Source organism: Polypterus senegalus, chromosome 14 (genome assembly GCF_016835505.1).
Source record: "Polypterus senegalus isolate Bchr_013 chromosome 14, ASM1683550v1, whole genome shotgun sequence".
Taxonomy (NCBI): domain Eukaryota; kingdom Metazoa; phylum Chordata; class Cladistia; order Polypteriformes; family Polypteridae; genus Polypterus; species Polypterus senegalus.
Window position 1 is genome coordinate 70,363,859 of NC_053167.1, and position 14,033 is coordinate 70,377,891.

At 35.4% G+C, this 14,033-nt stretch overlaps 1 protein-coding gene across 17 annotated transcripts in view; it reads left to right on the plus strand.

Moving 5' to 3' along the window:
• ptprfa (protein tyrosine phosphatase receptor type Fa) overlaps positions 1–14,033 on the plus strand; it is a 596,272-nt gene that overhangs the window by 466,599 nt on the left and 115,640 nt on the right. For 7 of the 17 annotated variants that reach the window (XM_039734603.1, XM_039734602.1, XM_039734608.1 and 4 more), the window contains 4 exons: positions 233–814; positions 7,463–7,596; positions 8,038–8,185; positions 12,711–13,016. In XM_039734603.1, the coding sequence (XP_039590537.1) occupies positions 233–814; positions 7,463–7,596; positions 8,038–8,185; positions 12,711–13,016 (1,170 nt within the window). The remainder of the gene's footprint in view (positions 1–232; positions 815–7,462; positions 7,597–8,037; positions 8,186–12,710; positions 13,017–14,033) is intronic. The other 10 variants (XM_039734604.1, XM_039734617.1, XM_039734610.1 and 7 more) reach the window with 3 other exon arrangements.

A 14,033-nucleotide genomic window follows, 5' to 3' on the forward strand; every position in this document is an offset into this window, starting at 1 on the left:
TTCGTCCAGCGTTCTTATTACTGTCATCAGCAGATTACAAAGTTGTAAACTTCAATGTGAAGGGATTTTCATGATGCATACTGTATTAATCTCCTTTTTTATTGATCTGTGTCCTTTGCCAAAAATAAACCGTTCACAAGAGTGGATGGCGGCATGAGTTTCTTTGGTTTTTGCTTACATTCTGATAGAAACAGTATATCCTATATTCGTTTCTCTCTCTTATGTTTTCCAGCATTGCCAAAACCACCATCAGTACCCATAGTTACAGAGACTACAGCTACTAGTGTCACTTTGACCTGGGACTCTGGAAATCCAGACCCTGTGTCCTACTATGTTATCCAATACAAGGCTAAGTCTTCAGATGGAGGCTACCAAGAAGCAGACGGAGTGGCCACTACAAGATACAGTATTGGAGGTCTTAGCCCATTCTCAGACTATGAATTTCGGGTACTAGCAGTCAATAATATTGGAAGGGGACCTCCGAGTGACATAGTGGACGCTCGCACCGGTGAACAGGCTCCCTCCTCTCCTCCTCTACGGGTGCAGGCTCGTATGCTAAGTGCTAGCACAATACTTGTGCAGTGGGAGCCTCCAGAAGAGCCAAATGGGCAAATTCGAGGATATCGTGTCTATTATACTGTTGACATGCAGTTACCATTGAATGCTTGGCAGAAACATAACACAGATGACAGTCGCCTTACCACCATCTCAGGCCTCTCTACAGGCTCCACTTACAGCATCAGAGTTCTTGGCTTCACTTCTGTGGGTGATGGACCACCTTCTGATGTCCTTCAAATTAAAGCCCAACAAGGGGGTGAGTATTTCAGTTTCCTCCCAATGAACATTTTAATGCTTACTGGCAGTTTTATCACTGCTCTGTAACTGCTGTCCTTTTCACTCCTTTGTTTCTGGCACCTCAACCTAAAAAGCAGGTGAGTTACGGCATTAGCTTTAGTTATATCACTGTAGAAATTAATCTTGTCTGACCCTCTGTAGTGTACTTGTAAGCAGAGAGGTCCCACCCTAGCCAACTTTCCCAAATACAATTTGCAGACCACGGTTGCAGTAGATGTCAACTAATAGAAATTTAACAAATTACATTAATGTAGCTTTGTTCTTTTAATCTTTTTACAGTTACATGGTAATTGTTTTTTATTAAAAGCTTTGTTAACTGCGGTCCGCATGCCGAGTACACATAAAATACTCTACGAGGTTAAACAAGTCAATTTTCCTAGCACTCCCTATACAGAAGCACATTGCATCAATGGACTGCTTTTGAATAATAGCTCGTTTGTTGTTTGATTTGTTAACTATCTCTTCTGAAGAAACCTGGGAAAACAACAAATACATTTGTTTTTTTAGTTCATTTTATAAAAATTTTCCATTTAGAAGCATTAAGTTTCTGCCGATTATCTTTCACTATACAGAGTTTATTTTTTTTAATTTGATTCCCAGCTAATTCTTATGGTATTATAGCCATTCCACAGTTGTGGTGTATTCCACCTGCTTCAGTTAATCAAAAGGTTTAATGAGTAGTCTGTTACATGAATTAGATTTGCAGCAATACAGTGCGGCTCCTTCTTGTCTAAGCCAGTCACTGCCTCGTGAATTTACACTTTACTCGGATAGCCAGTAGGATGCATCTGGAGCACTGGCAGCAATTCTCCTGCATCACTTGATGAGTAGTACATTACACAGTGATTTTTCTGCCTGTTAGTTTAATTCATTTTACACTGTAAGAAGAAATATCCATATTTCCTAAATAGGCCACAGTGTTCATTGATGTATATAGGTTATTGTGCTCATTTGCTTCCAGTTCTTATAATGCATATCAAAAATGCTCCCTGCTGCACGTATTTATTTATTTAATAGTTATTCCTAAATTAGATATTAGATACTATATTTAAGCCAAATGATATAAATTCAGAATTGAATAGATTTTTAGTGTATCTCTTCCAGAGAAAGTTGATTTTCTCATAGGATTCCATATATTTTTGTATCTCTTCAAACATTTCTTTACACTTATTTAATTTCAGGACTGTCTACTGCCAAACAAATAACATACTTAATAAAATAGGCAATAAACCAAGAACCCCCCACACACACACACACACACACACACACACACACACACACCTTCCAACTAAGAAACCCACACACCCCCACTACCTTTTTTTCTTTAACCTAAAACTGACAGCTGACAACTGATGAAGGCAGGTCCATCTGTGCTAGCAGTGGGTGGTATAACTGCTAGAAAGTAACTCCCACAACTTGTGAACTCCAATCACTGTCTCTTAAGGCCTGTATATCTTGTTAATTTGATCAAATCGTTTTGAGATTTGTCAGTATCTCTCCAGTCTTATAATCCTCACCATTCATAATCACACATAACAGCTTAAGGGTGGTTTAATTCATGGTGCAGTTTTCTAATATCATCATATCCTCCTCCACATTCACTATGGAAAAAACTAGTTTGGACATTTGTTCTAAACCTTACGTGCAGCTCTATGTGGAATTTGACATATTCTGCCATAAGAACAAAGTCATAAGTGGCCACATTAGTATAATAATAATCCTTGTAAGAAATTTTAAGGGCTTTCTGAAGTACTAGCTCTGTGTTAGTTGTCTTAGATAAGTTAAAATCTTTTGTTATCAATGTAAACACATTTTAATGTCTGCAGTGCACCATGCATTTCATATGTCTTTGTTATATGCCATTTGGAAATGGATTAGTAAAAGCAGTGTTAATATTTGCAATCCGCCATGCAGTGCATTTTGTTACTAAAATGTTTGTGATGCACCATCTTTTGAAATGACAAACATAACAACTGGATGGACACACAGACAGACACGCAATCACTTATCCTTTTTATTAAGGTGAATTTCAGTGATCTACTAGTACTTTTGTTAGCAACTTAGTTCTGTAAAATACAAGTACATGCACTAAAAGTAGGCCCTATAAAAGTCATTATAAATCTGAAGGCCAAAGAATTTGTTTAAGATCGTCTTACACAGCAGTAATGTACTAATCAATGAGTATTGGTAACCCATATTCTAAAGTGTCTCCAATGTTATTTCCAGTTCATAACTGCCTTCAGAGCATATTAAAATATGTGCAAACAAACCACCCTGGTTAACACTGCAAAGTAAGTTAGATTCTCAAAGAAATAACTGTTAAAAACATTACAAGTAGAATGTTCAAAAAAGATTATATAATAAATTTAATCAAGCCAAGACTTAATACAAATCAAAGATCGAGCAACTACTATGTGGAATCCAACCCAGGAGGTCTTAGCAAAGCATTAAAATAAGAAATGTTCAAACTTCATGACATAATTGTTCTAAATCTAACCATGCCAAGGGACCGTGTCTCACTTTTTACTATATTTCATGATGTAATTCTCATGTGAACAAGAAGAGGATATTTCAATGCTAATCAGTACCAGCTACAGTACATAATATTGTATTTTCCGTTGTCAGTATCCTCTTTAATAAAACCCCTGTGTGCATCCAGGTGTCCGTGCGTGTGTGTCTTTTGGTGAAGTGCACATGTGCGGGCCGCGCCATGCATCGCACCGTTCCCCGCCCATGCGCACGCACTGTGGACACACACACACACTGGAAGCCGGGCACACAGTGAATGGCCTAGCTGCTGCCGTGCATGATAAGTAAATAAAGCACACACACTGGAAGCTGGGCACACATTGAATGGCCTTGCCACAGCCGAGCATGATAAGAAATAAAGGACAACATTGCTGGGGAGAGTACTGATTGGGTAGTCGCGGCCACGCAAATAAAATTCGTTGCTGCGGAGACACCACACATACAATAATCAGCTGCACGCCAGCACAGATTACTGTAAATTACTTGCTGAGGAACTAAATAGTACTTGCTGGGGAGACGCCACGGGCACGATTATCAGCTACACGCCACACATTACATCAGTTGCTCTGGACACTCTGCTGATTGCCCAATGTTGTGACAGAAAATTAAAGTCATATTACGGACAACAAAGCCAGTATTACTATCAGAGAAAATTGCAGGCATTTTACGGAAATACAAACCAGTATTACTGTGAGAGAAAATTAAAGACACACAATACAGTGATGCATATTACAGACACATACAAGCCAGTATTACTGTAAGAGAAAATATTACGGACGTATCTACTAACAACATGCCACCCAAAAAAATGGACACATCAAGTAGGACAAAAGACACAGACAATCAAATCCTATATAAGCAACATCTCCTGGAAGAACGGTCAGCTCAACAAGTAAACATCAACAAAAGAAAGGCTGAAAGACAAAGAAAAATACGAGCAAATAGTTCAATTGAAGAAAAATGACCGTCAGAAAAGCGCTAAAAGAGAAAGACTCAGAAGAGCAAACCTTAGAAATAGTTGGCATTTACTTGCCAGAACCAGTTTTCAGCCACGGTCAGTTATATGTTACATTATCAAGAGTTAGAAGTTTTCCAGATGTTGTTGTCAAGGTTGTAGATGGTCCTGATCAAGGCAAACTGTTGCCAAACTCAGAATATTTACAAGAAATGTTGTCTGTAATGAAATTGTATAGAAAAATTTTATGAGGTACAAAAATAGAAAATTTTACCTAAATATCTTCTTCAGATATTGTGTCTTACAGATTGTTACAAAGTTTTACACTAAGATATTATTAAATATACTTACTGTGTTGTCATATACGTTTTTATTTTAATTTTTATAATTATTTTACCTTAGGCTTCTTGCAAAAATATTTTTGACAAAAAAAAAAAAAATTAAGAAAACAAACAGAATGACATCAAGGTCCTTGCCATTTAATATAGGCTGTTCCTACTAATGTTTATGTACTACTGTTTCAGCTCACGTTATTGTAACGGGCTTAATGTCTAGTAAGGAAATAATTTGGATCAGGCCTTTGAGTAGGTGTCATTCTTCAAAAGTGTTTGTTACACAAAACACCTAAATAGCCAAAGCTAATGGTTTCAGGTAAATTGCAAAGACCTCCATTGAAGTGTTTTGTTTTCTCTTCTTTCAAAAAACAGAAACATCACATTATTTACATCTGCACCACCCACAGTCCAAAGACATGATGGGATTAAGTGGATTGGCCCCTGGTATGTTTATGTGTGTGTTCACCCTCCGATGGGCTGGTGCCCTGGAAGTGTTCCCCACCTTGTGCCCATTGCTTGATGAGATAGGCTGCTATCTACTTGTGAAGCTTCTCTAGAGAAGCAGGTTTAAAAAATAGACGGATAGGCGGATGGATGGAAGTTCACTCAAAACGATGTCAAAGATGGTGCAGTGGATCCTATGCTCACATTGTAGTGATTACTGTTAAATTATACTGCATGTATATTAATATTTGTGTAGTAGACCACTAACCTTTTGTTAGAAGGATCCCAACATGTAATAATGAATATTAATTAATCTCTCATCATCACAGCAAAGCAAAAGGGTGCCACAAATATGTTTTATCTCCACAGTTCTTTACCCACAGTGCACTATGGAAATAAATTTGAAATCTAATATAAAAAGAAAACCACAACACTATATGTGTCACAGTCAATTTTTCTGGCACTCCCTATAAAGAAGCACTTTTATACCAGTGGACTACTTTTGAATAATAGCTCTTGATTTGTTAACTATCTCTCTGATTCTGATGAAACATGGGAAAACAACAAATACATATATATTTTTTTAATTCATTTTATAAAACTTTTCCATATATAAACATTAACGTTTCTGCATTTAGTGGAGGGATTTTGAGGCATTACTGTACAAAATAGGCATAAGTATTAGTTGAATAGTTGATAAAATTGTGAGGAGTCATTCACATCAGTCTATATATTCTCTGAATGTGGCTTGTCATGGACCCTTCACACCTTTTTTTTTTTTTTGGAGAACTGGATTCCTCAGTAATAGGAAAAGGACTCCGGATTACTTACCTGTGACCTGCCTTTGTAAACTTTGAAACAGAAGCACCAACGGTATAAATGTGATGCTGTGTCGTTGTTATATGTCTTCTATGCTTTTAGTCCTTTTTGTTTGTTACATTGCTTGCAATGTACAGTGTGAATTCCTGTTGTGTCTATGATGAAGTCAACTATTCACATTAAAATAAAAACTAAAACTAGGGCATAAAACAGAGTGCTGTAAACACGTTGAGAAAATTTAGTGGTTAAATATATATTGTCCTTCTGCAGTTTAAAATATTAATGTGCATTAATATGTAGAACGAATGTGTAAAATGCTTTTGGATGGTAATTTATTCACATTTTGTTTCTGAACAAATAGAATTCCAAAATAGTTTCCATTACTTTATTATTTTACTTTGTCCAACAGGTTTGATAAATGGTGTGGAGGTCTGTTAATCCTATATATAATATGTTCAAGGCAAATGTTATAATACCATTGTGTGTAAGCATGGTCATTTTGATGTCCTTTTAATTTTCTTCTTTTATTCCATTTGTATAAAGTATTGCAGACAAGATCCCACATCAGAAACTGTAATCGTGTCTCATATTTGTGTAATGTGTTGTTAATGCACGCCAATATAGAGCCCCCTGCTCAGGTCTAAACATGTATAACATTATTACACCTAATGTTAAAAAGAAACAAAATATACAACACATTTTTCTTGAGAAATTGAGCCCTTTATCTCTACATTAGAAGAAGCAGTTCACCCGACCTTCTATCAAAAGATGATGACGCAGTCTTAAACTTTAAATCTAAAGGTTACATGGTTAAATATAACTCGCTTGTTAACGGGTGACATCTCAGCCATTTTTTTGGTGTAAAATCCCTGTACTTTGCGTTAAAAGATTTTTTTAATGTTCCATGAGACAGATAATTAATATTTATTTCTTGGTTACTTTATTGTGCTGTCTTTTTTGTGAAATTAGTTATGTCCTCCTTTTACACACACACACAAATAAGTATGTATGTAGGTGTATATATTTTATATACACTACATATGTAAACTGCATATATAGACACTCACACAGACATATGTATGTATGTTTCATGTATACAGTATATGTGCCCTGTTCAGGATAAGTGGACAAGGATAAGGTCTGGTGTATGTGTGTATAGAGGGACAGGGATAGGAGTTTTTTTTTTTAATTAACTCCATTTCAGAAGCCTATTATTTATTTATTTAAATAAGATTCCAAGTTGTCTTTCATAGTTGTATCTTAAACCATTTTTAATATATTTTATTTCTAACAAAGCCCAGCACTCTTTTGCCTAATTTTTATTTTCTTTCTTTGAGCTCCTCTGCTTTGATTCTTGCCTTTCAATAAGTTTTGTTTTCTGGAGTTTTTAAGTGGAATGGTAATGTGGTTAACTTAACAAATTGAGCATTGAACAACATGTATATAATGTAAATAAGTCACAGTTCCATCTTCTGTTTTTTTTTTTTAAAAACTTGTATAATGTAAATATGTTACTTTTTTCCAGTTCCTGCTCAACCTTCAAATTTTCAGGCTGAGGCAGAGTCAGATACTAGGATTATGCTGAGCTGGTTACTTCCAGCCCAAGAGAAGATAACCAAATATGAGTTGGCTTATTGGGAAAGTGATTCCACAAACCAGGTATGAAGAAGAGGTTTTTTTTGGTCATTTATGAGTTTTCCTTTGCAATTGTTTATATTTCCCCTTGGGATTAATAATGTTTTATTCAACCTAATCTAATATAAATAACTGAATACATATAAATAAATAAAAAAAAGTTCAGTATGGCAAATACTATGAAAGTAACACTCTATAATCAAATCTGTAACTACTGTAACCTGTTCAGAATCATCATCCTTTTACTGAGTTATACCTCCGAGTAATAGTTAGTGACCCAAAGAGTCAAAAGTTTCAGCACATATTGCAAGCAATTTTTCTGTAAAAACAATTCATCAGTGCAAATGTAAAGACATGTGGGATTATTATGTGCCAGACCTGAGTGCACTGTAAGGGAAATATTTGTTCCCTGTACACCCTCTGTGCTATTATATGCATGTTTTTGACTTCTCATTTGTTCTTCAGCAGCAACATTTGACTCTTGATCCCACTGATTCCTATGCTGTAGAAGGGCTGAAGCCAGACACTCTTTATAAGTTCATTCTTGCTGCTTGTTCAGATATCGGTGTGGGAGTGTATACGCAGCCTATAGAGGCCCGAACTGCACAATCTAGTAAGTCACATTTTTCTTTTTAAACACTTTTTATAGGGGCATATTTTAATATTTGTCAATTCACTTTTACCATAAGCTATTTTTAATGTCACATTCAATAAAAGGATCGAAAAATAGGACTGCGCTGAAAACAGCTTAAAAAAAAGGTAAGTGATATGCATGATAGATAATTCATTTTAATTGTTGAGAAATAACTTACAAGGACAAAATGCAAAATGGTGGAAGGGGTAAGGTACACATTTGAGACTAAGAAAATATCACATTTTTCTCCTTTTTGCTAAAATCATGAGATAACAGTTTATTTCAGCAGTAAATGGTGGCGCAACTGCATTGAGAAGGGTGGAGACTACATTGAGAAATGACATTATCAGTTTTGTTAAGGTTCGTTCCAGTTTCTATTAAATCCTATTTTCTAACTTTAGCTTGACTCCCCCTCGTATCACTTTATTTCTATTTTGGCGGAAAACAAATATGTGCCAAAATCTTAAATGTACATACTTTTAAAATAGAGTGGTTAAACATTTAGAAATAATTTCAGTAGAAATAAACAGTCAGACTGACTTTACGATTTAGTTGTATTTAAACTAAACAGCCAGATAGCATACTATGATAGTGACATTTTAAAATATACATGCCACATAGTGTTCTTGTATTTATTATGCAGAAACAGTAATCAATGCGGCTGTCTCAGAGCTGTCAGGATTATGGTTTGAATCCTAGCTTTGGCCATCGTCTTTGTGGAGTTTGCATATTCATCTCCTGGGTTTTCTGCCTTGCACCCAGTGCTGTTAGGAAAGGCTTCAGCTCCTTACATCCTTGTGATTAGAAGAGAAATTCAACAAAGAGCTGTCAGAATTTTCTAATTCTGTATATAATTTTATAAGCTGAAATGAACTGTAAACGCATTTAAAAGTATGAAATGTATGGTTTACAGCAATAGTAAAAGTTAATTTCACACTTTTGATTCTCTAAAATATGTGCAGCCTCATTATATTAACATTACTAGAGTGTATGGTCGAGGCTTCACAAACTCCAACAAATGTTTAATCGATCTGTAGATGTAATTGAACATCATTTGTGATTTTAACTCAGAATATTGTCTTCTTCGCTTTCTTTATGCATCTTCTGATGGCTATGTTAAGTGACACTAAAGTGTGAAACCTGGAATTCTTTTGAATTGTCATTTAACCAAATGGAAATCTGAACAGACACTGTCAGAGCTCCTCTAGTGTCACTTCAGAACCAGAAAATTACTGGAAATTCCAAGGTTAATCAAATGTTATGGTTTTTATTTACCAAAGCTCAAAAAAAAAAAGGATAATAATAGGGAAGCACAAATTAACAAAGGTAAATGGCAAATTTCTGCTCATATAGGACTTCCTACATCGGCCTTAGTCTTTGGCTGTTAAGCAGGGTGGCTTCCTGACTTTCCCACCTCACAGGTACCCTCACAAGAAGACTATCTCTCATTGTCTAGAGCTTGATGTCTCCTTCATTGTAAAATCTGCAGTCTGATTCATTTTATTTTTTTGAGAAACGTAGGGTGTTTCACACATTAATGTGTGTTATCTCTCTATTCATACATATTAAATACATACATGTTCCTACCATAAAATGTATAAGATAATTAGTAACTTTTGCAGGAGTCAAATTATTTGTAATATGCATTTTTTCTTTTAAGAATATACATTTACTACCACTAAATATTAGCTCTGGAAAGGCATTTTGAATAAATGACACAAACATAAGCAGCAAATCCTTTTGAGGAGATATAATAGAAAATATTTCACATCTGCTTTTTTTCATTTATTAGCATTTTCTGTTAAAGCACCCTGATGTCTCTTACATCATAAGTTGATATTCCTGGAGAATATCTTTAAGAAACCCTGCATGTGGGATTTTACTGGCCTCATCATTGTTAATTAAAAGTGTTGTTATCAAAACTGCCATGAAATTAAAATGACATTAAAAAAGAGCAAAAAAAAATCTCTTTCATCCTTCTTTAAAGCCAAGGTAACAAATTTAGTCTTGAGAAGTCATTATGCTGATCAGCCTACAGCTAAGCATATTAAAATATTTATATTGATTTTACTTTGGGGAAGGTATTTATCTAGTGATATGAATTCCTTATTTCTAACAGAGCATCTCCTAACCACATAGAAGTTTTAAAGCATGTCATCTGTGTAATTCTCGCATAAGCAATCTTCTGTCAAATGTACAACTTGTCAACCGACAATAGGCATTCCTTCACCGTGCACTATTAGTGTGTGGTGCTGCACATGCATGTATTAAGTGAACATGTGTGACGTCTGGATAGCCTGACAGTAATGAGATATGCAGAATTGCTTTACAGAATAAAAGGCACAATAAAACCCAAGAGGCCCCACAATTTCAAAGAGACACTTCATTAATTACTGAGAGTGTTTTAGTCTTTGAATATGGAAAACTCATTTTAAAATACTTTCTTGGCCTTCAAGTAGGACACCTTTGAAAGCAGATGTGTGTCAAAGTAGAGCTGCCATAGTAAAATTCATAATTCCATCCCAAGGAATTAATATATGCCTGGCGTCTTTTGCAGGACACAAAAAAGTAGAGCTCTAAGGCAGCATTGCTAATCACTGTACCAACCTGCAGAGTTTACCCCAAAGGATGCTTAATGTTACTAAAATTGATCTCCACTATCGGGTACTTTTTCCCCTCAGAAGGTTTTGTTTTTTTTTTCTCTTGATGCTACTAATGTGAATATGTGAATAATCAACTGATATGATAATTAAATTTGTCCTACCATAAGCAACTTTTGCTCTGTCTTGCATGTCGCCTACCATAAAAACAAACAGAGAAATGACTTCAATTATGATTAGATTAATGTTTCATATTTAGCCTGAGAGGGGTCAACTTGTATATTTTTGTATAGCATTTTCCTCATTTACACATTCAACAGCCACTCTTGTCAGCTACCAGACTCTTAGCATTTTGTCCAAGTTATTGAAACAGTCGCACGAGTACAAGCAACAATGCTACAAACCTCAATCACTCGTCTCACACACACATAACTGTGATAAAATATTTAATAAACAAAAATGTCTCTTTGGTGAACTATATAAAAAGTTAAAAATGCTCCAGCTATTGAAACAGTCAACTCACTCGTAGAATGCACCTAAATGTTAAGCCATCGGTTGTTTTTTACATGTTTAAAAAAAATAGAATGCAATTATTTTGCCACCATTACAATAAGCAGAAGAATAAACTAAACTAAACTACAAAACTAAATGTTTTCTGTAATTTCATTATCTTTATCCATACTTGTTTACCTTTTCCTAATCTCAAAGATTTAAATGTTTTTAATGTGAGTTTTAGTTTATATCCTAAATTTATGCGTGAACAATTTATGCTGTTTGATTTGGATATGATATAAATGTATCATAGCAAACCTGTTTTCATTCTAAAAAGAATGCAATTGTGTTTTATGGATTGTCTGGCCCCACCCCAGCATAAATGTCAAATTCCTCTCATATTGTATCTGCCACCCATGAAAAAATGCATCCCTTCCAGTTTAAATAAATATTAATATGTTTCACAAGATTTAAGCACTCAAGAAAACTAGTTATTAATTATATTAAATAAACCAATGAGTTCAGTGAGATATTGTGTTCTTTTCCTCAAACTTCAAAAGCAAGTACTTGTAATTATCTACAGCCTATTCCACTTAAATTTGTCCTTCCTACCTCATAATTTATTGTATGACCTAGCATGTGAGACGCATTTTTATGTTCACCACAAGTAATCCATGCCTCGCTTCATTGTTTTAAGGTTTGAGCTTTTGCATGTGGAAACTACCCTGCTGTTGTCATTTTTTTTCTTCCTTGTTTTATTATCCTTTATTATTATTTAATTGTTTTTGACATATCTATTTATATGTGCATATTTATTTTTAAGCTTCATTTATCTTTTTTTTAATTCTGGACTGTGGAGAATTGGTCAGTCTGTGTTATTTTCATGGGCTGAATCTTTTGATGTTTAATAAATATTCATACTTAACCAGAGCTGTGAGCAAAGTTGTCACTGATTTATAAGATTTGTTTACTTAGATATACCAAATGGATCAGTTGATGCTGCTAGTATATCATTATTTATGAAGAGAAGTCTGTAATTGCCTTAGGAGTGTGACTAGTTTAATAGAAGTAATTGTTGTACAGCATCCTTCTCACAAATTTGGCTTACAGTGCATGCACAAACATTTACAAGAAATGCCATACCACATTTTTCTACATATAAACTATATTTCCACATCTTTATTTTGAAAGATCATTAAGGTGAAACATTTGACACCACAAATTAAGTACACACAAGTAAATGTGCTTTCAAGCATTTGTTTCTTAGAGTTAAAACTACAGATTCAAGGTTTTGCTCACAGTTCTTGTCATGTATATGCTACAGTCTAACGATTCTTGTTATGGTCACCTTCTGCCCAGTCCAGACATTCATTACCTCCCCTTTCATTCGCCCTTCACTGTTGTGTTTTCAGCCCCCTCTGCCCCTCCTCAAGATGTGCAAGGTGTCAGTCTGAGCTCCACCAGCATCAAGGTGAGTTGGATGGCTCCTCCAGCTGGGAGCCGCCATGGAGCCATTGTCCAGTACACCGTCGCTTACCAAGCTGTGAATGGGGAGGACAACGAGAGGCATGAGGTGCCTGGAATCCCAGCTGAGGCCTCTAGTTATGTCCTGGAGAGCCTGGAGAAGTGGACAGAATATAAGGTGTGGGTGAGGGCCCACACCGACGTTGGGCCTGGACCAGAAAGCCCCGTGGTGCTTATTCGAACCGACGAAGATGGTATGTTCAAAATCTAACAAGAATATTATTCTGGTGGAACAGCACTATTTTATGAAAATATTGTCAATTTGCTCTTAATTAAAATGGCATATGACATGAGAATAAAGCAGTAGATATTGTTTTAATAATACTTAAATGTAATAAAATATTTACCTGAACTACTTTTATGAAGGACATTGATCTGTCTAACATATTTTGGAAATCCTGAGTATGGGCCAAGATTTATAACCATGTATACATTTTTTATGTTCATGATGGACAGTTTCGAAGGGAAACTTAACAATCCTTGTCTCGTTTTTTCGATTGGTCATTATCTTTGTATTAACACTTCAAACAAAAAATTTAACAGCCTACTGAATCCCAAATATTGCTTTTCAAACTTTACCACAAAAATATTGATTTTTGTAGGAGCAGGATTAGTAGAAGTATTTTAGCAAATCATAACTGCTGTTTTATGGTTATCTGGTTTGTATCCCTGTCTTAATTTTTGTCTCACTTTAGAGTCTCAACATTGAATACCATATTGTGTATGTGGTTCACACTAAACCAGATGAAAGCCCTGCAACAGCACTTACTGCCCTTTTAATTTATTTAACATAGTGCATTGATCATGGTGTTAATTACTTTTAGATTGGCTGCACTGTCTTAATTGCAGTGCAGCCAAATTGATGCTATAAACACGTGCCATGCCAACTAAATCCAGCTACCATTTTTATCACTACTGTATGCTTCAATAATCTGGAAGCAAAATTCTTAACTTGACTAAAGAGTTGGTGGCAGAGTGACCCGATTAAGATCACCATCTGATGGTTCAGCCATGCTGGAGGGTTTCAGTGGTGTAGGAACTTGGAGCTCAGAGAGAGCGAGGCTCGTCTCCCAGGCAGGAATGTGCTTTTCACTGGACACAGCTAATTCCATTATGGCCTTGCAGAATCTCCATATGTTGCAATTTGTATTGGTATTTTTAACTTCACTCCCTTGACTACACATCCAGATTTGCAGACATAATTTTCCTAC